At 41.4% G+C, this 21478-nt stretch overlaps 1 protein-coding gene across 3 annotated transcripts in view; it reads left to right on the forward strand.

The window, feature by feature from the left end:
* The first annotated feature begins 301 nt into the window (after nt 1-301).
* The window catches only part of acvr2ab (activin A receptor type 2Ab), a 44896-nt gene continuing 23719 nt past the window's right edge, over nt 302-21478 (forward strand). Inside the window, exons 1-2 of one of the 3 annotated variants that reach the window (XM_083523103.1) lie at nt 302-1665; nt 20704-20911. In XM_083523103.1, the coding sequence (XP_083379229.1) occupies nt 1611-1665; nt 20704-20911 (263 nt within the window). In that variant the 5' untranslated portion in view covers nt 302-1610. Of the gene's footprint in view, nt 1666-19421; nt 20134-20242; nt 20912-21478 lie in introns of those variants that run through there. The other 2 variants (XM_083523105.1, XM_083523104.1) reach the window with 2 other exon arrangements.

The following is a 21478-nucleotide window of genomic DNA, read 5'->3' on the forward strand; positions in this document are numbered from 1 at the left end:
TTTCATTGGGAAAGAAAAAATTGGGCGTCATCATGAACCCATCAACGAGAGATTCTCGACACAGAGATTCTGGGACCGTATTGGACGCCTTAAAACGCTCGTGCGGTTTCTCGGCTTCCCATTGGTCTCTTACAGTGTCAATCAAAAGCTTCACTAATCTGCATTCTATTGTAGGGGGCGGGGCTGACGATTCAGAAGGAGGCGGGGGTTACAACAAGTCCGACCGCCATTTTGAATCTTGTATCCATCTGTGCGTTGTTAACCTTTTCCCACCCGTATTTCGCACTCCTCCTCTCACTCCTCCTGCAGCAGGGAGGGGGGATTGACCAATCACGAAACGGGTTGAAGTTAGTTGTAGCCAATCAGAGAGCAAAGGGGCGGGGTTTGTATCGAATACGGGTACGCGTATTCCCTGACTGAGGAAAGCGAAGATGGTTTATTGGAGAGAGTTTGACGCGTCGGTTCAGGACGATTTTTTTTTGCGTCTTTCCTGACAGGATTGCAGCAGAAAGCGAGTCGCATCGAAAGTCTCCGGAGACCTTTGAATAGTTCCTTGAGGTGTTTGTGAAGGAATTTGGTCTTTTTTCGAGGAGAAAAAAAAAAGAAAGAAAAATATTTATTATTTGGATATGGCAGCGGTTTTTGGTCAGGTCGCGCGAGACACTTTTCCTCAGGGTTGTTAGCTAGCTAGCCGAGACTGGTTTTAGCTTCAACAATCCGGATTCATGTGCTGAAAACTTGCGCGATAAATACAAGAAATATTTTTCTCTCAAACATTTATTTCTACCCAGGACTGTGATGGTTTGCTTTAATAGTGACGAACGAACGCGGTTGTTTGAAAGGCAAAGACCGTAAATCCAGTCTCCTTGCAGTGTTTCTTCCGTCAAGAATTCGGATAATATGGAATTCTCCGTGTGGACACCTTCGAATTAAATCCGAATTATTATTGTTGACATTTTTTGTTGTTTTTATTTCATTTATACGTCACATTACTTACTGACAATAGCCATAATTAGATGTTCTAGACCTTGAGCTCATAGCAAACACTTTACTCATGAACTTGTGACCAGAAAGGGTTGATATTTATATTTCTGGTTAATGGTGGAGGGGAAAAAAAACCTCATCTGACACATCAATGTGAAGTCTGTATTGTGCGACCTTTAATAATATTATTAATAATAATAATAATAATAATAATGATGAATGTATTCAAGAGGAACTGTTTCTGGATGCTGTCTCAGTCTCCAGACTCTGATTCATGGCCACGTGTAATCTCAATTTTTTAAAGGGGGGAAAAAAAGATTCTTGTAGTTTTTCTTTCTTTAAAGTGTCAGATTTGTGCTTAGGTAGAAAGAAAACCCCCACATGGAGATGTTTTCTCTCTGCTGGACTGGACTAGACTGTATCTTATCCCACAGTGGATATGATGTGAAGCTGTAGATGCTTTCATGAAGACTCTGTCGACATCAGCGAGGCTTCGTAAAAGCAAAAAAAAAAAAAACCCCACCACCTTGAAAAACCCTCGAGAAACCGAGACACGGATCCGTCGTCCGTGCATGATTCGGATCGGATTTTATCCTAAACTGAGGACTAAAGCTTGAACCCTGAAGATGGGATCTGCGACTAAACTTGCGCTCGCCGTCTTCCTCATCTCCTGCACATCAGGTGGGTCTTAAATCAATATTTTATGGAAGTAATACTAACACGAATCTATTCTGCAGGTTCGAACAGGGATTAAGATCTTTCTGCGTGAGATGTGAGGTTTTTCACTGTAATGATCTCATTTCTGCATAAACAGCAAAGCAGATTTCCCACCTGGTGCTTGGCCCCCTAATAATACACTAATGATAATGCTATTCTTACCATCTTCTACAACAACTACTAATCATAATAATAGGTGTCTAGATGATCATACACACATTGTCAGAGTTCCAATTTGACACTTGGTGCTTGGCCCCTAATAATCCAATGTTATAACATGTATATTAAGGTTTAGGTACTCAAGAATACTCATGTGACTTTGCATCAACGAACCACGCGATTGGATAATTGGCGACTGGTCGACGTGACTCGACTAACCAGCGGACCACTGAAAATGTCTGAGCCACGGTCTATCATCGAAGTGATTTCGGTATCGCTAATTACTCGCAATCGAGAATTATTTTGTTTAAACGCATGGAAACGGTGCTTCGTTCCCGTTTCGCGCGATATTCCACAAGTTAAATTGGCAAGTGGGATGAAACCGAAACCAACGATTTTGCGTGCGCCTGTAGAGAAGTGTTTTTCCAACATAAAACAAAACACGCTCCTCTCCACTTGACTACATCTAAAAGCATTATAAGCACGTGCACGTGTCACAGCCAGCCCCTGTGTAAATAATAAACTAACCGGATCTTCCGAAAGCTAAGTGGAATCGTATGGCTTTAGTCATTTGAGGATTTCTGTTGGCGAACGAGGGTTCATGCTTTCACATAAACCGCATCAATAATGACTGCGTAGTAACCATTGCCATGACTACACCTGTTTCTGTTTTCAGTCCATCATTTCTATTACACACAGCCGCCGAGTCACACGTGACATCACCTAAACGTGTGCTGTCTCCACTGTCTTTATCGCGATGTCGTTCCTGTGCTTTATTTACTCCTCGTTTGTTTGTTTTGAAGCTCCGACATGCGTCTATAAAAGACTCGAGGTTTGACCTAGAACAAGCCAAGGACTTATTGCAAATGACGATCGGCAGTGGCGGGACTCGGGGCGTAGACGCGTTTCCCACTCACATCGAATGCATTCAACCAACCAAGACGTATTTGGCATCCAAATTTCCCTCCTTTGCTCACACGACTTGAGTATTGGTGCAGCCTTCGTCCACATTTGGATGCTCCCTTTAACCATTGCAGGTTCTCATCAATTTATAATTCATGTGTAGAGCAAATGTGTGTTTTTTTTTTTTTACATAGGATTCCTACAAAAAAGCAGGCAGTCGAGGTCTTTTTGGTGAGCATCAACAGGTTCCCGAACAAGTTAGAAACACTGGGTTTTACTCTCATGATGTGTTCTTTTTCTCTCCCCTTTTTCTTTTGTGTGTGTGAGAGAAAAAGAGAGAGACATACACACATGCATGCCGTCGTATCTCTGGATTTGGGCCGATGCCCAGAACAAGGTTAATTACACTTTCGCTCTTCTGATAGAGCGAGAGGATGGGATTAGATAGGAACAGAAGAAGCCGATTTGCAGGAGAGAGACGTGGAACCCGGGAACGTGTGTTAGATGTTGTCTTGGAGTGTGTTTGTGTGTGTGAGTGTTTACAGAGAATAAGGAATGAAAATTTCAAGGAGACGTACAGCTTAGTTTCAGACGTACACACACTCGATTTGAGCTTTCGGAGGAAGCCTGGTCGTATCTGACACTTCGATCGTGATCACATTTTCAGCACAGATAAATGTACTCCAGAGCGCTTCCCAACATGATCTTGAATTACAGGGGTCACTGTTGGTGGCTCAGAGCTTCCTCAGGCATATGCCAAGGTGAAAGGAGAAGAGGATTTAGGTTCTCTGGCTTTAAAAGGAAAAGGAAAGTCGATCCTTTTCGCTGATTAAGTGGTTATTGTCATCATAATGACTGTATCATCATCATCATAAACACCACAATATTCTGCACCATTGGGTGACTAAGTTCATGATTCACATGCAACACAAACATCTGGATTTTTCAGATTTCTGGAAACTGTTGCTTCACATTCAAAAGGTCGCAGACGTCCGATCTGAGATTTCCATGCCATTGTAACGAGGGATGGCTTCTTGAAGAATAAATACAGAAAGCTTGAATTGGAGTTTTCTCGATTAGGCAGTAGGTTACGGCATTTCATCTGGACAGACAAAAAAAACAACAACTTTCCCTTCCTGCTGTTTCCTGTTTACTAAGCAATCCGCAAGGAGATAAGAATTTTCTACTTCCTGACAAACCATGTACGCTTTTACGGGGAGAAAATCTCTTTTATCCTTATTGTGGTGATTAGTGCGGAGGGTCACAGGGTGAAGGAGATCATGTGGAACTTCTGCTCCTGACTCCTGTAACATTGTCTCTCGTGGCCTCACTATTTTAAATTCCTGCGCTAAGTGCCCCAAAGGAGCAGAGCGTCACTCGGCGGCTATGAGAGGGGATGAGATGCAGTTCCATCTCTCTCTCACTTTCTCTCTCTCGCTCTCTTGCACGCTCTCGTTCTTTTTTTTCTTTTTTTTCTGTTGCTATCGCTGTCATGCTCTTTCGTTTGTCTCCAGCCTTTCCGGCTCCACACTGTCCAGGTCAGAAGGGCACAGCACAGGCATATATACCAATATTATATTCTCCTAATTCTCCTAAATTTTTAACCTGGTTTAGAATATTACGGCTATATATATTCTTTAAAAGATAATCAATCTTAAAAACTAGTATAGTTAAAAATAATGGCGCGTGCTATATCTTTTAAATGTAACCTCGTAAGGTTTGGAGCTGAGAGGATCGCCGTTGGAGATCAGAGCAGCAGTGACCTTGCTTGTTGTTTGAATGTCAGTGTTGTATGAGCATTGGTTGTACTAACATAAAAATTGAGAGGAAAGAGCGGGTTTATTTATGAGGATGGACAAAAGAAAAAGGTAGCTTTTCCATGGTCGTCTTTATATAGAATATAACATAATTTCATATACATGTATGTGTGTATGTATGTGTGTGTGTATATATATATATATATATATATATATATATATATATATATATATATATATATATATATATATATATATATATATATATATATATATATACACACACACACACACACACACACACACACACACACAGTATGCCATTCTGTTACAGCTCTCCTCCTCACAGCAGACTAAACACCGCAACCTGGAGCCTTTTCACACCCGGAAAGATCACACAGCTGATGCAGGATCTCACAAGTGTGATATTCGAGTGTGTGTGTGTGGGAGAGAGCAAGCGAAGTTGTCCGTGGGAAAGGAAGCGGCGCAGCCTTCCAGGGCGAGTGTATTCCGCACGTGTTTGCGCGTTGGCAGTCTGTGCCGGAGCGCGTGGGCGCGCGTGCATTCAAGGGTCCAGAAAAGTGCATTCGGAGGCTCTCGATAACGGCGTTAGAGGAAAAACTCACCGCTGATTACAGAGCAGGAGCCGGGCACAAGGACACACCGGTCAAAGGACACACAAAGCTTTAACAGGACATGCATAGGCTCTGAGATGTTTCATGATGGAGAGATGTGTGCGATTTAATTATGTTTTTTTTAGAAATTCTAATGTGATGATGATTGTTATTATCAGCGGCGTTTGACGCTGTCATACTACTTTGCTGTTGACTGCTCAATTTTGACCGATTACTTTTGTATAAAAGTGGCGCAGTGGTTCAAGACAAATCATCAGTTTCTGATCATTACACTCATATTTGATCAGAAACTTTATTTATAACACTGTGGATCACACAGGGGAAATTATTTCTTTGCATATCCCAGTGATGTTAAGGGCCTTGCCCAAGGGCCCCAAAGAATTGCTTTATGGCGACACTGGAGCTCGAACCCCTGACCTTCAGTAACGCAGTGCTCTAACCATCTCCAGTGCTGGAGGTCTGATGTTTTCAAGATTGAGAGCTTTGTGCTGCTTGCCAACTCAACAAGCTTCTTTGTACCGCACATCCTCATTTTTGTTTAGTTGGTGTTTTGGGTTTTTCACCTTTTTAAGCCAGTTAGTTCCTTTTTCCCATTTCACATAACAAACCAATTCAGTTTCACAGTTTGAGTGTTTTTTGTTTGTTTTTTTACTTATGGTGGGAATAAGCAAGCATTTGCCTTCGTCTTTCCTCAATTTCATGATAAAATTGCACTCCAACATGATTGTGAAACTCCTGGGACCGCTGCCCGCTGTATGCCTATAACATCCCTCCTTTTGGGTTATGGCTTTGATAATTATTTAATCATAACAGGAAAGACTTGAGCGTCACATTTCACTAAACCGTTTCCACATGAACACTGGGGTTCGGTTTGTGATGCTTCTACCGTTTAAGACTAGTCTGTGTAATATGTATATCGTCTTTATGAAAACTATATGTAGATATTTTTTGTGCCTTGCCTACCAGATTATGAGAGAATTCACCAAGTTCTGGAAGAAACCCACAGGATAAATTCTCTCCATTCTAAAATTCCTTTACCACTAAGCTTTCCCAAAGAATCTGTGCCAGCTGGAAGAATCAACCCTAAACATCCTTCTTTCTTCTCAAATCATTCTGTGTTCTCGAGTGGTGCTCGAGTCAGTGCAGCATTACTGCAGCGCTCCACCACAGACCACATCCAGCATAATCAGAACCATCATTTATAGTCATCCTTGCAGATAACACGACACGTCACATAATAACAAGACGACACGGTTACCATGGCTTGAGATAAGGCGCCATTCTTCAATACATTCTGCTATTTTATACCTGTTCTTGATTGGTGTAAAGGATCTCTGAGGGTGGTTCCAGTTGGATTTTATCACTGTACCTACTTTTATGTGTTGTCTTTAGGGACATCTCATTTTTTCCCCTTCTATATGTGGTTCTCCCCCAAAACTGTGTACAAAGTTGGAGGCACACAATTGTTTAGAATCTCTTTGGATGCAATAGAATTACATTTGAACTCGGAGACCCAAACCTGTTCGAGATAACAATGCCCCTGCACACAAAGCCACCTCCATGAAGATGTGCTGTACATGCGTTGGAGTGGAAGATCTCCTGCTATAGAGCTCTGACCTCATCCCTGTTAAACACTTTTGGGATGAATTGGAACGCTGACTGCATTTTAGGCCTCCTCACCCTCACCTACATCAGTACCTTACTTACTTTAATAGACTTTCCCTTGCGGTTGAATGAGAACAAATCTCATAAGCACACTCAAATCTAATGAATCTAGTGAAATATCTTCTCAGAAGAGTAGAGCTTATTATAACAGCAAACAGGGGCTAAATATGGAATTGGTTTTTCAAAAAGAATCATATGGCGTGGTTTCCATAAACCTTTGGCCAAAGAGTTTCGTTGACGAAACTTACATGGGAAAATTTTCCATGGAATGTTTGTGTTTGAAATGTCAGTGACTTTATACACTCTCTGGGCCAACTAAGATCCATTCAAAGATTATTCAACTATCAAACCCTCATAACTGCTTTAGATCTAATCTTGGAATAAACTAAAATAAAAACAGCATGCCGTTTTCGTTTTTTTTGTTTTTTTGGGTTTGTTCGTAACAAGTCAAGCTACTTTGTGATGGATCATGACTTGTTGTACAGAAAGCCTCAGACGTGATCTGTAGAAATGCCGATCCTGATGAAAACAGGACAACAATATGCTTGGCCATATAAACGATTTAAAGTTCACAACCAGACACATTCAGAAAATCCTCCAGCGAGTCATGATGGAGGATTGTGTTACACAGTGAACACACTGTTTTCCTGCTGTGCCTGATTGTGTTTTTGATCGTTTTCACCCTTATGGGTGACTGACGCACCGCTTCACCCTGACCTTACGTGTTTGACATTTATCAGCACTGTGTACAATAAATCAACCCGTACTGGTGTGGGAAGAATACTGCGCTGTCCGTGGCGCATTGTGGCATGGAATAGGGTTGCACAATTCCAGGAATTTTCAAGACTGGAAACTTTCCATGGGAATTAACAGGAATAAACTGGTTACAACAACCAGATTTAATGATATTTTAGTTGAATTTCTACCCTACAATTTCACCAATCACATCCACACAGCACAGTTACCAAACAAAATGTCTATATTTATGTTTGTATCTGATACAGTTTATAGAAATTTCCATGATATTTTAAGGAATTCCTGGTAAGTTTGCTGAAATTTTACGGAAATTGGACTGGACTTTACAGCTTAAAGCACAAGGATGCACAAGTATTTCATTTGGACATTTTCTGAAACCTTTATTTGCCTTTTTTCCAGCCTTACAAATCTTTTTAATCAGATTTGTAAAGCTTGGAGAAGATTGAGTATCGTTTCTTTTCCTGAAGCCTCTCATTAAACAATTTGATTTGATAGTCACATTAGGTAAATGTTCAACATTACAAATCGAACACCGAATTTATACGTAAAAACCACATTAACACGACTTATTTTTACACCGGTGCAGCTATGGTGAAATTTGTATATTTTTTTAAAGATTGTGGAAATAACTTTGCTGACAGCAAATGATTAATGCGGTTGTGGTCCTGACAGGTGTGTGTGTGTGTGTGTGTGGGTGGGTGGGAGTAAGTACAATTACATAGAACATGGCAGGAAGATTAATGGGTGACGGTTATGACTGCACATTTGCCTAGAATGTCACTGCATAACAGGTGTATCAGTCGTCCACAGAGAGCAGGCGAGCGTTTCATTTTGCATCCCGACTTTTTTCAGCTGCTGTTCGGGTTCTCTTCTATCCCAGTCAACCACGAGAGCGCGAAATAGTTCCCGCGTAAATACCGGCGATTAACACCAGTCGAGTCATTCGATTCCCAGTCGACGAAAAAGCGCAAATGTTATAAAAGCACTCGAAACAAAGAGCGAGGGGGGAAAAGTTCACTGTCAGGCGGTGCAGCTGTTCCTCTTCTTCATCGGGAGATTACAAGTTCACATCACTGGAGTCAAAAAGCCGATTCACTAGCGTTAAACAGATGTGCTGCCTCGACTCGTCGGTTTTCACACAGTTCTGTGGTCATAGTTTCAGCTATGAACCGTGACGTTCGCTCATCACATTGCATGTACGTCTTTATGTCCTCAGGCCATGGCCACACTAATATGTTTCGTTTGAAACACATATTTTTCTCTCCAGTCCACACTGAGACGGCGTTTACAGTCAAAAACACTTAGCTTTTTGAAAACGCGCTCTAAAGTGGATTCATTTTGAAAACGGTGTTTATTTCGGGTTGCAGTGTGGACTGGCTTTCGAAAACAACAACGGATTCTTTTGATGAGGAAATGATGCGGGTCAAAGCGTCTTTCGATTTGCGCAGTACAGGGATGTAGCTTTTCTCAGACGTTTCAGTGCGGATAAGCAACTTTTGTAAAACGATGAAAAACGGAAGTGTGGACGCAAAGGGTTTTCGGACAAAACGCCGTTTTAATATTTATCTGGATTGTTGTAGACAAAGCCTCAGTCAGATCACGACTCAGCCGATGTGTGTGTGTGTGTGTGTGTGTGTGTGTGTGTGTGTGTGTGTGTGTGTGTGTGTGTGCGCGTGTGTGTGCGCGTGTGTGTGCGCGTGTGTGTGCGCGTGTGTGTGCGCGCGCGCGAGAGGTTGGCATCAGTCACTGCTGGAGAGGGTGAGATTAATGGCTTAACATGTTATGACAGTACAGAACGAGTGTGAGATCAAGCAGTAAAATGGATAGCTGTAGTGTGCGATTGAGTAAATGAAGCTATTTCATTTAGAGCCTCAGGTTAAACAACGTTTAAGGTGTTGGGATTGTGTGCGAAGTGTTTCCTAAAAAAACAGATAAGACTGACCCAGAGAGAGAGGCATAAAGAGAGAGAGACACATACACTTTGTGTGTGTCTGAAAGAGAGAAAAACTGACACACAGCAAACCATAGCAGTATGGATCTGAAGTTCAGCTAGTGTATGCCTGAAATCCACAGTTTCAGATGTGTGTGTGTGTGTGTGTGTGTGTGTGTGAGAGTGAGTGGGCGACTCCTCACACTAATGGCCTACTTTTGACATTTTGGGATTGCTGTTTATTTAAAAACGTAAGGCTTGTTTTATCGCTTTTGCTTTCGTTGTAGTTTTGTTTGTTTCTTGTCAGAGGATTCATGTATTCAGGCATTCATGCACGTTTCTGCCATCAGCTAAAAAGCCACAAGAAAAATGTTTGTCTTTTTAACCTTTTCAGAAAGGGAATGTTCTTTTTCTGTGTCGAGCCACAGCGAGGTAGTGAGCTTAGTTTCAGTTTTGAATGAAGCTGTTTTGAAGGTTATTTCGAACTCTTGCTGAACTGGACCTTGCTTTATGAGATTGGAGATCGGTGATCAGTTGTGACATGAATGCATAATTGAATAGGTATAAGTAATCAAACTTTCTCAAACATTTATTCATAGATTAAAGTCTAGTCTGGTAACACAATAAAAAAGCCTAAATGTGTCTGGAGATTGATTAAAGTGTTGAGAGGAATGTTTTAATATTCATATGTACTTTTTGAACCATATGTAGTCCTCATGTGCTGTTATAATAATAATAATAATAATAATAATAATAACCTCCACTCTTCTAGGAAGATTTTGTGGTAACAGTTTGGGAAATAACCAGAAATGGCTGGGAAAAGTCAGGTGTCCATATATTCCATTTGTCAGTATAGTGTATTTGATCTTAAAAGGCATTAACTAAATCCAGGTTTCATTGTCAGCGTGTGTGCGTTTGCGCTACAAACTCGCTCACAAAGAAACATGTTCATTCTGCACATTCTCGGCTTAAGCCACTCTGTCTAGCACTTTTGTTTTTTTTTCAGCAAGCCCATCTCCCGTGGTTCTGTGTTTCAGTTCTGCTGATTCTTCCAGCTCCTAAAGTGGACATGGCCTTTTAACCCCACCTTTTATACTAGGATTCACACAGCGGCCACTAAATTATTCCGCTTAAGCGTCCAGCTCCTTAAATCTTCCCCCCCGTCCTCGCCATGTCGACTCCACGACATCCAGGCTGCTTCAAAACCTCCTCCAGTTCAGTGCAGCACCACGTTCTGCTACGGCACACCGGAGGAATGTGCTCGAGTGGCTGGAAGGGCATCGAGTAGGAATGCAGTGAGCTATTGAGGGTACAGTAGAGGGGCAGATCTCGAGGCTCAAATGAATGTGGCGCAAAGAGAAGGTCAACGCTTCGGTTTATGGTACACCGTTAGCACCCAGGATGAAGTATGAGCTTGTAATTTAATGGCACAGTGTTGGTTCTCAGGACACTATTTTAGCCAATGTGCTACATGTGCTACGATTGTGTTCATCTTATTTACAAGAAAATCCCACCTGAACAAGCCACTCGTTTTCTTTTATATACACCACTTCAGAACTTGAAAACTTTCCGACAACAGACAGTTTGTATTTTAGGATGGTGAAGATCATATATGTTGGATTTGTGCTTGTGGTTTGGATTTGTGTATTTATTGCCATTTATTGTGTTTAGATATAGGAATGTGCTGTCAAATGTACAATGTTTAGACCATTTTTGTGTGCAGTTTTAGTCAGAAGCAGTGTTTAGATTGGAACAGTAGCAGTGTTTAGTTCGGAACAGTAGCAGTGTTTAGTTCGGAACAGTAGCAGTGTTTAGATTGGAACAGTAGCAGTGTTTAGATTGGGACAGTAGCAGTGTTTAGATTGGGACAGTAGCAGTGTTTAGATTGGGACAGTAGCAGTGTTTAGATAGGGACAGTAGCAGTGTTTAGATAGGGACAGTAGCAGTGTTTAGATGGTAACAGTAGCAGTGTTTAGATAGGGATAGTATCAGTAAGTAGCAGTGTTTAGATGAGGACAGTAGCAGTGTTTAGATTGGTACTCTAGATGTGTTTAGATAGGGACAGTAGATGTGTTTAGATAGGGACAGTAGCTGTGTTTAGATTGGTACTGTAGATGTGTTTAGATAGGGACAGTAGATGTGTTTAGATAGGGACAGTAGCAGTGTTTAGATAGGGACAGTAGCAGTGTTTAGGTAGGGACAGTAGCAGTGTTTAAATGGGTACAGTAGCAGTGTTTAGATGGTAACAGTAGCTGTGTTTAGATTGGGATAGTATCAGTAAGTAGCAGTGTTTAGATTGGGATAGTATCAGTAAGTAGCAGTGTTTAGATGAGGACAGTAGCAGTGTTTAGATGGGGACAGTAATTGTGTTTAGATTGGGATAGTAGAAGTGAATAGCAGTGTTTAGATAATGACAGTAGCAGTGTTTAGATGGGAACAGTAGCAGTGTTTAGATGAGGACAGTAGCAGTGTTTAGATGAGGACAGTAACAGTGTTTAGATGGGAACAGTAGTTGTGTTAAGATGAGGACAGTAGCAGTGTTTAGATGAGGACAGTAGCAGTGTTTAGATGGGAACAGTAGTTGTGTTTAGATGAGGACAGTAGCAGTGTTTAGATGGGAACAGTAGCAGTGTTTAGATGAGGACAGTAGCAGTGTTTAGATGAGGACAGTAGCAGTGTTTAGATGAGGACAGTAGCAGTGTTTAGATGAGGACAGTAGCAGTGTTTACAGGTAGGTGTTTGGTGTTGGATTGTTTTTGGTGTTGGAATGTGTTTGTGTGGAATCATTGTATAGATTTGGATGTTTTTCGGTAATTGTACAGTTTGTGTGTTCAGATTTGTCTGTCCGGTGTCTCTCTTGGTGTATCGCTTTAGATTCACGTATTCGGTGTTGGTTGTACAGTATCAGTGTTTAGATTTGGGTATTTGGTTTCAGCCATGCACCGTTGGTGTTTGGAGTACAGTTTCAGCCGGGGTGTTTTGTGGCGGGACAGCTGCCGTTCTGCAGTGTAATTGAAGTGGAGACTGATTGGCTGTGCTGCATTCCAGCCTGGATTAAGAGATCAGATTCTGCGGCCGTGTTCTGCTTTTTACTGGCCCTGTGGAAAGAGTGCTGCCTTTCAACCCCTCCCCCACATTCTCTCCCTTTTTTTTCTCTTCCTTGCTCTTTCTTTGAGAATATTTCTATTATACGAGTCAAAGTTTCTTAATTGCTTGTAAATCTTATTTGTTATATGTTTCTTTTCACAGCCATGTTTTTGTGGGTCATGATGTTGTGCCTCGATCTGTGCACACATTATTGGATGAGGTGAGGAGAATATTTAGTTTCAGGATGTGCCCAAATCGAGGCACTCCTCCGATTCCTATTCTTGTCAGCCGGCATTTCAGAAGAGCATATGACACGTTCCTTTAGGGAACGAAGAAGATGCTTTTCCTTTTTTTTTTTCTTTCTTCCGTGTCCTCTTATTCTATTAAGGAGCCTTATGGACATCATCTCTTTTCCTTCTGGAGATGCATTACAGAACGAAATGGCACCGAGAGTGGTGTGTGTCTGAGGCATTGCTTTTTCGAGATGCTCAGCGTCACATTCCTGATGAGGACAACAAATATTTTGATTAAGATAAAGTAGGAAATATTTTGTTTCCCTTCATTGTGTTTTTGGATTGGTCATGTTCATTTGGAACACTCTCTTATCCAGAGTGGCTTCCATAAGCCATTTACAGGCTGCTCTCTCAGGAGCTGCCTGGGTTAAGTGCTTCCCTTAAGGGCACAATAACAGCAGCAGGATGCTATCAATCAGCATCGAACCCATGACTTTCTGGGTCAGGGCCAAGTTCCCCGGCTTCAGGTCTAGTGCCATTTGTGCAGTAAAATGTGAGTCACTATCCACTTTTCAACAGAGTATCTGTGTTTTTTAGTCATGAATACGATGCTAGTGATGCCTGTATACTTTATTCGGGACAAGTATTGGCAGGATTTTACGAGGAAATCATGTAGCGACAATGCAATTCAGAATGTTCCAAATGTGGGGAAAAAAACGTATTTACGAGGTGGCATCAAAAAGTTTCGAGACTGGCTCTGTTTACAAGAAAGTACTTTGTTTATCTACGTTTACACACGATCACCTTCAAAATATACTCCCCTTGCACAGCAATACAGCGCTTCCTGAGGATTCCTGAGACTCCTGGAAAGTGTGTCAAGCAACTTCTGTGCTGGATCTCGGCAATGGTGTTAAACCAGCGGACTTTGAGCTGAATCTTCATCTTCAGGTAGAGGGTGAAGTCCGCAGGAGCCAAATCTGGCGATTAGAATGGGAGTCATCGGCCAGATAAAAACCTGTATCGGTCAAACTCTATTCCTTTTCCTCATCAATAGACTTCAGGCTTTTAAATGGGATCACGTTCTGTAACACAGATATCTACCACTGTCGAAACATTTGCATAGAACGAGTGTTCGCCTTATTTCTTCTCGTCTCTTTGGCTCTTTTCGTGCTTAAAATTGTTTGCGTTTGCGATGCTTTTGTAAATGTACAGTGCTGCTCTGGGCCTGAATGGAGGTCTTTTGAGCTCGTTGAATTATTGAGCGTGGTCAAAGATGTCTGTCAGCAGAAACCTTAAACAGCTCAGAGACTCCTCGTCCCCAGCACCCGTCCCCTCGCTGCTGGTCGTCGTAATACAACCCTCACATCTCTCTCTCTCATGCCTTTCTCCCTCTTTTTTTTTTCACTCTCACTGTCTCCATTTCTGTCTCTGGTTCCGTCTGAGAAAACACACACACACACACACACACACACACACACGGAAAGACGTTTAAATGGAACACACATTATCAGCAGTGACAGTTTTAACTGAAGGTGACAAACTGGTCGAGGTAAAGACTGGTGTTACTGTGACGCTGCTGTTGTATTCGAGTCGCACGAGTCCACACGAGTGGGCATCCTATACCTGATTGGTGCGTACGTGTGGTGTAATGTCTGAGTCTAATTGGCTTATTTTGGCTTTTGACTGACAGAAGGCTCTAAATGATGCCAAGCTGTCACTGAAACACTGTTTTGTTCCAGCTGCTCTACTTGGGTCTAATGAGAGCCAGGACTCAGCTCTCTCAGCTCTCTTCATCTCTCTCTCTCTCTCTCTCTCTCTCTCTCTCTCTCTCTCTCTCGCTTTTCCCATGCCAGGACAGCATTATCGGAGCCAAACGCAGGTGTAATTCCTCAGTTGGAAGTTTCAGCATCTGCGTTCACATTTTCGTCTGCTTTGATATTGTACTTGAAGCACGTAAATGTGAAGTTTACTTTGGCAGACGTACAAAAAACCCCTGAAATTACCAACATGCCTCTTTCGATTGGAAACCTCAGCCTGTTTCACTCCCAGATCCTGCTTTTTTTATTTAGTGTCAGATTCAATTCACTCACATTTGCTCAATTCGCTTTATGGCTAAACGTTTGTGTTCTTCGACCACCTCTCCACTCTGATCATCCTGTTCCAGATTTATTCTCTTCGTTACTGTTTTATAATAAACTCCCCTATTCTGAGAAGACTTTCCACTAGATTCTGTAGAATGACTGTGAGGGTTTGTGTTCATTCAGCATTTGAGTTTATCCCAGTGAAGTTCAGGAAGGGTTGAGATCAGGGCTCTGTGCAGGACACTTGCAATCTTTCAGTCCAGCTTTATAGTGTATAATGGATTTTACAGATATTTAGATAGCTGGTTGGATCGTACTTGCCGATAACTGATTAATCATCCGATAGATTTTTAAATGGATACTGGTTAAAAAAACTAATGAATAAATCACCAGTACTGGATCATGAAAATGTGCTAAATTAAATAAATATGAAAGTATTAATGAATAAATATAATTATATTTTTAAAAATAACAATATACACATATAATATTATAATAAATAACAATATAATATAGTGCACCTCCGTGCAGCACGTAACGTCACGTGTGAAAACAATGACAGCAGACCAGAATTTTTAAAACAATATCGTTATGGGTTTTTGTTCCAGCAGTCAACTACGAGTGCTGATTAATCGGCAAAATCGACCTCTAATTAAAGCACAGTGAAGTTTTTTCTTTGCATGTCAAAGAAAATTCTTTTCTTGCATGTCCTGTAGTATATGAGAAGTAAAAAACACTGTCATTCTGTTGTAGTTCTGACCAGATGGTTTTAGTAATTTACCAAGAACTGGAATTAATCATTCATTATACTGTAATTTATTTACTTATTAAAACAGCACAGCTCCAAATGGCTGTAACAGCAGTCAGTCTCAATCCAGCATAAGTAATCCTGTAAAGTATTCAAGTACAAAATTGAGGCTTCATAAGAAGACTGTTCTTTTTGCTGCTTGACAGCCTTTCACACGACACTCATTCTCCTTCAGGGAAAAGCAACACTGTCGTCTGCAACAGAAAATATTTAGCACTGGGCTTCGACAGCAGCCACACCTGTCACCTACGGAGCAAAAAATACAAGTGCAGCAGCTTTGCTCCGCCCCTTCTCCTTGCTTGAAGTTACGGTACGACGAGTTGTAGGTGCACAGGATTGGCTGAACCATGCATCAGTCTTCAGCACGGTGGAGTTCTCGTCTCCAGGCTCGGTGTGTCCTGAGAGTGAATGAAACACCCTGGCAGTTTGTCAAAGCATTTCCCTTTCACTTAATCCTGTTTCCTGTGTTACAAGCCAGAGGAGGGAGACGACGAGCGAGAGCGCAGGGACAAGCCAGCACCTGCTCTCAGGCAAATCAAAAGCACATGGACACTTGTTGATATTATTCTTATTTATTTATTTGTAATATTTTACTGAACAAAGACAGTAGATTTGCTCTATAATCTGGCACATTTACTATGAAAGTACAAGGTGGTATCAAATAGATTTGAGACTAACTCTGTTTACAAGGAAGTGCCTTATTTATCTACATTTACACATGTTCACCTTCAAAATAGTCCCTTGAACAGCAATACAGCGCCCCCAGCGTTCCTGACAAACCTTCTGCGATTCGCGCCGGATCTCCATAATGGCTGCATCTTCATCTTCGGAAACAGGGCAAAGTTCCCAGGAGCCAAATCTGGCAAGTAGGGTGGGTGCGGAATTGAGATCGCGTTGTTTCCGTCAAAAAAACCTTGCGCAAAGAGAACCGTGGTCAGAATAGCACCAGTTCCACAGCGCCCGATGTACACAGGATTATATCTTATGGCACACTGACTTCTGAAGTTCGGTGCTCCCTGTGACTGTGCGTGCAGCCTTCTGCTGCCAAAGCTAGTCTCAAAAACGTTAGAGGGAAATTATTTATTTTATTCAACAGCAACAGGAAGAACTTTTGAGTTAATCGAGGAACTCAATTTTTTTAATCGTAAATATTTCATGTTCATGTTGGATGTATAAAGCCCCTGTTGTGTACATTTTCTGTGATTTTCATTAAGTTTAATTGACATGATGGAATCCGAGTGGCAAAAATTAAGGTTCCAGCTGCAATTCGATAACACAGTAAAACAGTCTCTGCACACAAGAAGCATTCTTAGATCGTTTTGTGACTTTTGTTTAATATATGTAGCAGTGCCACTGACACACACATTACAAGACTATATAAGGCAGTTACCAGCAATTGGCTGTTTTTTTGTTTGTTTTGTTTAGTTTTTTTCTAAGCCAGCGTTTGCATAGAAAATCACGGACATGTGCATCCAGACTAAAATGATCAAATGGCTACAGTAGATAATTAATTTTTTTTTAAGAGGACGACAAGGAACAGGACAGACGTGGCAGTCTGAACGGAAATAAAATCACAGAGGAGCACTTCCCCCAAGACCCATGTAAATTTAATCTTGTTCTGATAAGATTCAAATACATTATGATTTAAAAAACAAAACGGAAAACATAATGTACTCGAGAAGCAGTTCTTTTGAATTTTGTCGCAGTTTTTCCCCTGACACTGGAGACTCACTGGAGAAAAATGCAACACGTCTTCACCGAACTGAAACAATCTGTAGTCCGTTTTATTGGAGCGTCTCCTTTACATAAAACAAAAATCCCACAACCACTTTTTTTTAATGAGTCAAAACCTTCGGCAAATCAGAATGAAGAATACACAACAGTGCTGCAATGTATAGTCTTGACTTCACGGTGTTATGGGACAGGATTGTGTTTTCCAAAGCATTTCAGTCTCACACAGAGCCCTAGTGGCAGCTTCGTTGTTGCTTTATCGGAGCTTTGCTGAATTTTCAGTTCGGCAAACTCGGTGAAGTTTGTCCTTTTGACCTGCTGCCAGACATTCCTGAACATTCCTGCAATAATTCAGATAATGCCCAGTTCATGAGCTGGAGATAATCTTTGGCAGTAATGAATACGTCGTTAATCAGCGCAGGAAACTCCATTACGGCTCCACTGTGCATTACGGTGCATGTGAGCAAGAGCAGCAAGGCCTATATGTCTAAATAGTGCAGATGAACTAGATAGATAGATAGATAGATAGATAGATAGATAGATAGATAGATAGATAGATAGATAGATAGATAGATAGATAGATAGATAGATAGATAGATAGATAGATAGATAGATAGATAGATAGATAGATAGATAGATAGATAGATAGATAGATAGACAGACAGACAGACAGACAGACAGACAGACCTCCATGCGACATTTGAGACATTTGTTCTGGAGAACACGAGGAGCAGCAACGTAGAGCAGATCTGCCGTCAGACTGAGTGGAGTCGTCTTAAATCGACCCTCCCGCTTCACCGAAGAGCACTCCGCTTCAGGTCGTCTGCTGGCTAATACCCAGTTTAGCTGCGTATGAAAACAACTTTGTGTGCTTTCTGCTGGCGTTAGTGGAGCACCACGTTCCTGAGCACCTCTAAATGGCCCGGCCTAATAAAAGCGACTGCTTTTAATTATTAAACCAAAGCCGGATTCCGAGGCGTCTTCGGAATAAACCTTCACTCTTTCCCTCGGCACATCGTGCCCCCTGTTTAGAAAGCAGAGCCGAGTCCAGGTGAACACGAGCCCCTCTCGGTAACTGCCTGTGGCTAACCGCTGCCGTGCGCCGTGATGTTCAGCAATGTGGAGTTCTGCTAATTCCAGCGGATTACTTTTCAGTTTGTCACTTGCGTTTAAAGCCAAGCGGCGTCCTGTTCATACTTGTGGTTGTGGTTGTGGTCGTACTTGTGGTGGTGTTTATAGGGCTGGTTGTGTACAGGATTGTGAGGGTGGGGGGGTCATTGTTCTCAGGAAATAAAATCTCGACCGAGTTACGAATTGACGTGTTTGAGACTTTCAGCAGTTGCAGCAGATGGATTTTGGCTCTTTTACAGTGTTGGATTCAGTGTACAGTGTGTAAATTTGTGATTAAACGATTTCAGGGGATTTTTAGTAGCGAGTGCAGTTTGAATCGGGGGTGGGGGGGTTTGACCAGGATAACCTGTTGTTGTTTTTTATTATTATTATTATTATTATTATTATTATTATTATTATTAGCATTTTTTTCCTTTTTTTTTTTTTTTTTTACAGAAAACGAAAGGTGGTTGTTGTCCAGGTTTGTTTGTTTTGTCACTAGCACTTGTTTTCCCTGTAAGATGCCACTGTAAAAGGAAATAAATAGCATGTTAGTCCTGCGGTTGCGAATAATGTTGAACCACATGTGGCCTCATTTGCGTGAGTCGCTTTGTTGCTTGCTTCGGTCTCTGAAATCAGTCACGTGCCGCTTTGACGCTCACTCACGGTTACTGATGCACTTACAAATAAATGAACTAGAGCATGGCGGTGAAAATGGCAACCTTTTAATAAGACAATGAGGCTGTAGAGGAGGGTAGAGAGGCCATAACACGTTTGCAATCAGATAACACCTTTACATAAACACTGATGTCTGGTTTTTAGGTAAACTACACTATGTGAACAAAAGAATTGGGACACCTGAGTATTCCAGTGCTACGTGGTTCTTCCCCAAACTGTTTTCACAACGTTGGAGGCACACAGTTGTATCGGATGCACTTTGTAAACCCAAAGCCAGCTCCATGAAGATATGCTCTGCATGGGTCGGAAGAGTGTAGAAGATCTCGAGTGGCCTGCAATAAACTCTGACTTCAACCCTACTGAAAATCTTTGGGATAAATTGTTCACGCTGACTGCACCCCAGGCCTCCTCACCTCACCTACACCCTCAATAACTCCTTAATAACACCCTTGTAGCTGAATAAGCACAAATCTCCACATCTAGTAGAACATGGGATGTTCAAAAAGCACATACAAATCTGATGGCTTTGTGTTGCAAACGTTTGCATGCTTATGTGGTTTTAGTTAAGACCGTATTTGTTATGAGTAGACCTCACGTCTAATAGAGCTCACGTTTGACAAGTTTGATCCGGATCAGGGTGTGGTTGTGCAACAGTGTGTAGGTGGAGAAGGAGAGTGTGTGTCAGTGTGTAAGTGTGTGTGCGCGTGTGCTCGTGTGTATGTCTATGCAGAGCTGGACTTATCGTATTCTCTCAGCAGATTGATGATGATATTGAAGCATTTCCGTTATTGCCTCTCGCTCTGTTTGCTCAGCCTGCGTTTGACCTCCCTCTTACTCATTCAGGCAAATGAACTGAACAGATTACTGTGCTTAATGGCTTTGTGTGTGTGTGTGTGTGTGTGTGTGTGTGTGTGTGTGTGTGTGTGTTAGAGAGAGAGAAAGCTGAGGTTCATGTTCGTGAGTAATGATATTGTGTTTAATCTGACTGGATGAATGTGTGTGTGTGAGTAGGACAAGAAATGATGTAAACAAGAAAGATAAATGATCTCAGTGATGCAGAGAAGAAGAATGAAAATTGGAGGAAACGACGAAATGCGATAAGAAGTTGAAAAATAAAAGATTCTCAGTTACAAACACAAATAAACATTCAGTTGCCTGGAAAGACGCCTCAGGAAATGGACGATTTGACTCCTGAACTATTTGTTTATTTGGTTTTCATACACTATATAAACAAAAGTATTTGGACAACTGACTGTTAAAGCTGTATGCGATTCTACCCCACAAATTTATAGGACATCTTTAGATGTGATAGCATGACATTTTCCTTCGCTTGAACTCAGAGACCCAAACCTGTTCCAGCATGATAATTGTCCATACAGTGCATCTGCTGGCTTGTAATCTAAACTTCGTATGACTAGTGAATTTGCTGCCTAACCTTTAATTCCTCCTCTGTGTCTCGTATCACTCAGGGGCAATCTTAGGCCGGTCGGAAACCCGGGAGTGCATGTTCTACAACTCCAACTGGGAGAAAGACCGGACGAACCGCAGCAGCATCGAGCCGTGCAGCGGGGAGAAAGACAAGCGCAGACACTGCTTCTCCACGTGGAAGAACAGCTCGGGAACCATCGAGCTCGTCAAACAGGGCTGCTGGCTTGACGACGTCAACTGCTACGACAGGTACATACACCATAGCCGTTTACAACAGTCTACAATGTAGTGTTTCACTCAGGACGGCGTACGTATTCACTAGATAATACATTAATACCTTGAAGTCAGGCTTTAATGTTATAAGTATAAAAATGGATGCTGGCGTGGCGGTAATACACGCAGAAGTGGCCAGTGTGTCCTATTACTGCGTCGTTCATCTCGTGGGTCAGTCCAGATATATTTTCTATTGTTAATATTATTTATAATAATAATATTAATCTTAAAATATGAAATGAGAGCATATTATATGCATTATTACATAATTAAATATATCTTTTTCTTGTTATTTTTCCATAATTTTTACAATGTTGTGGATATATATTTTTTTGTTTTACAAAGCACCTGATTTATGAATACACATTTTTATTTGTACATGCATTTTATTTATTTTAATTTTTTTGTACACATTTAAAAAATATATACAGTATAATGAAAAAGCGTCTTCACGAAAAAGGTTTTCTGACTCATATATAGTAGCATAGAAACGATTTTAGAATTAAATTAAATATACATTTCACAAAAGTGTAGCTGTAATAC

This window comes from Silurus aristotelis (genome assembly GCF_946808225.1).
Source record: "Silurus aristotelis genome assembly, chromosome: 2".
Taxonomy (NCBI): domain Eukaryota; kingdom Metazoa; phylum Chordata; class Actinopteri; order Siluriformes; family Siluridae; genus Silurus; species Silurus aristotelis.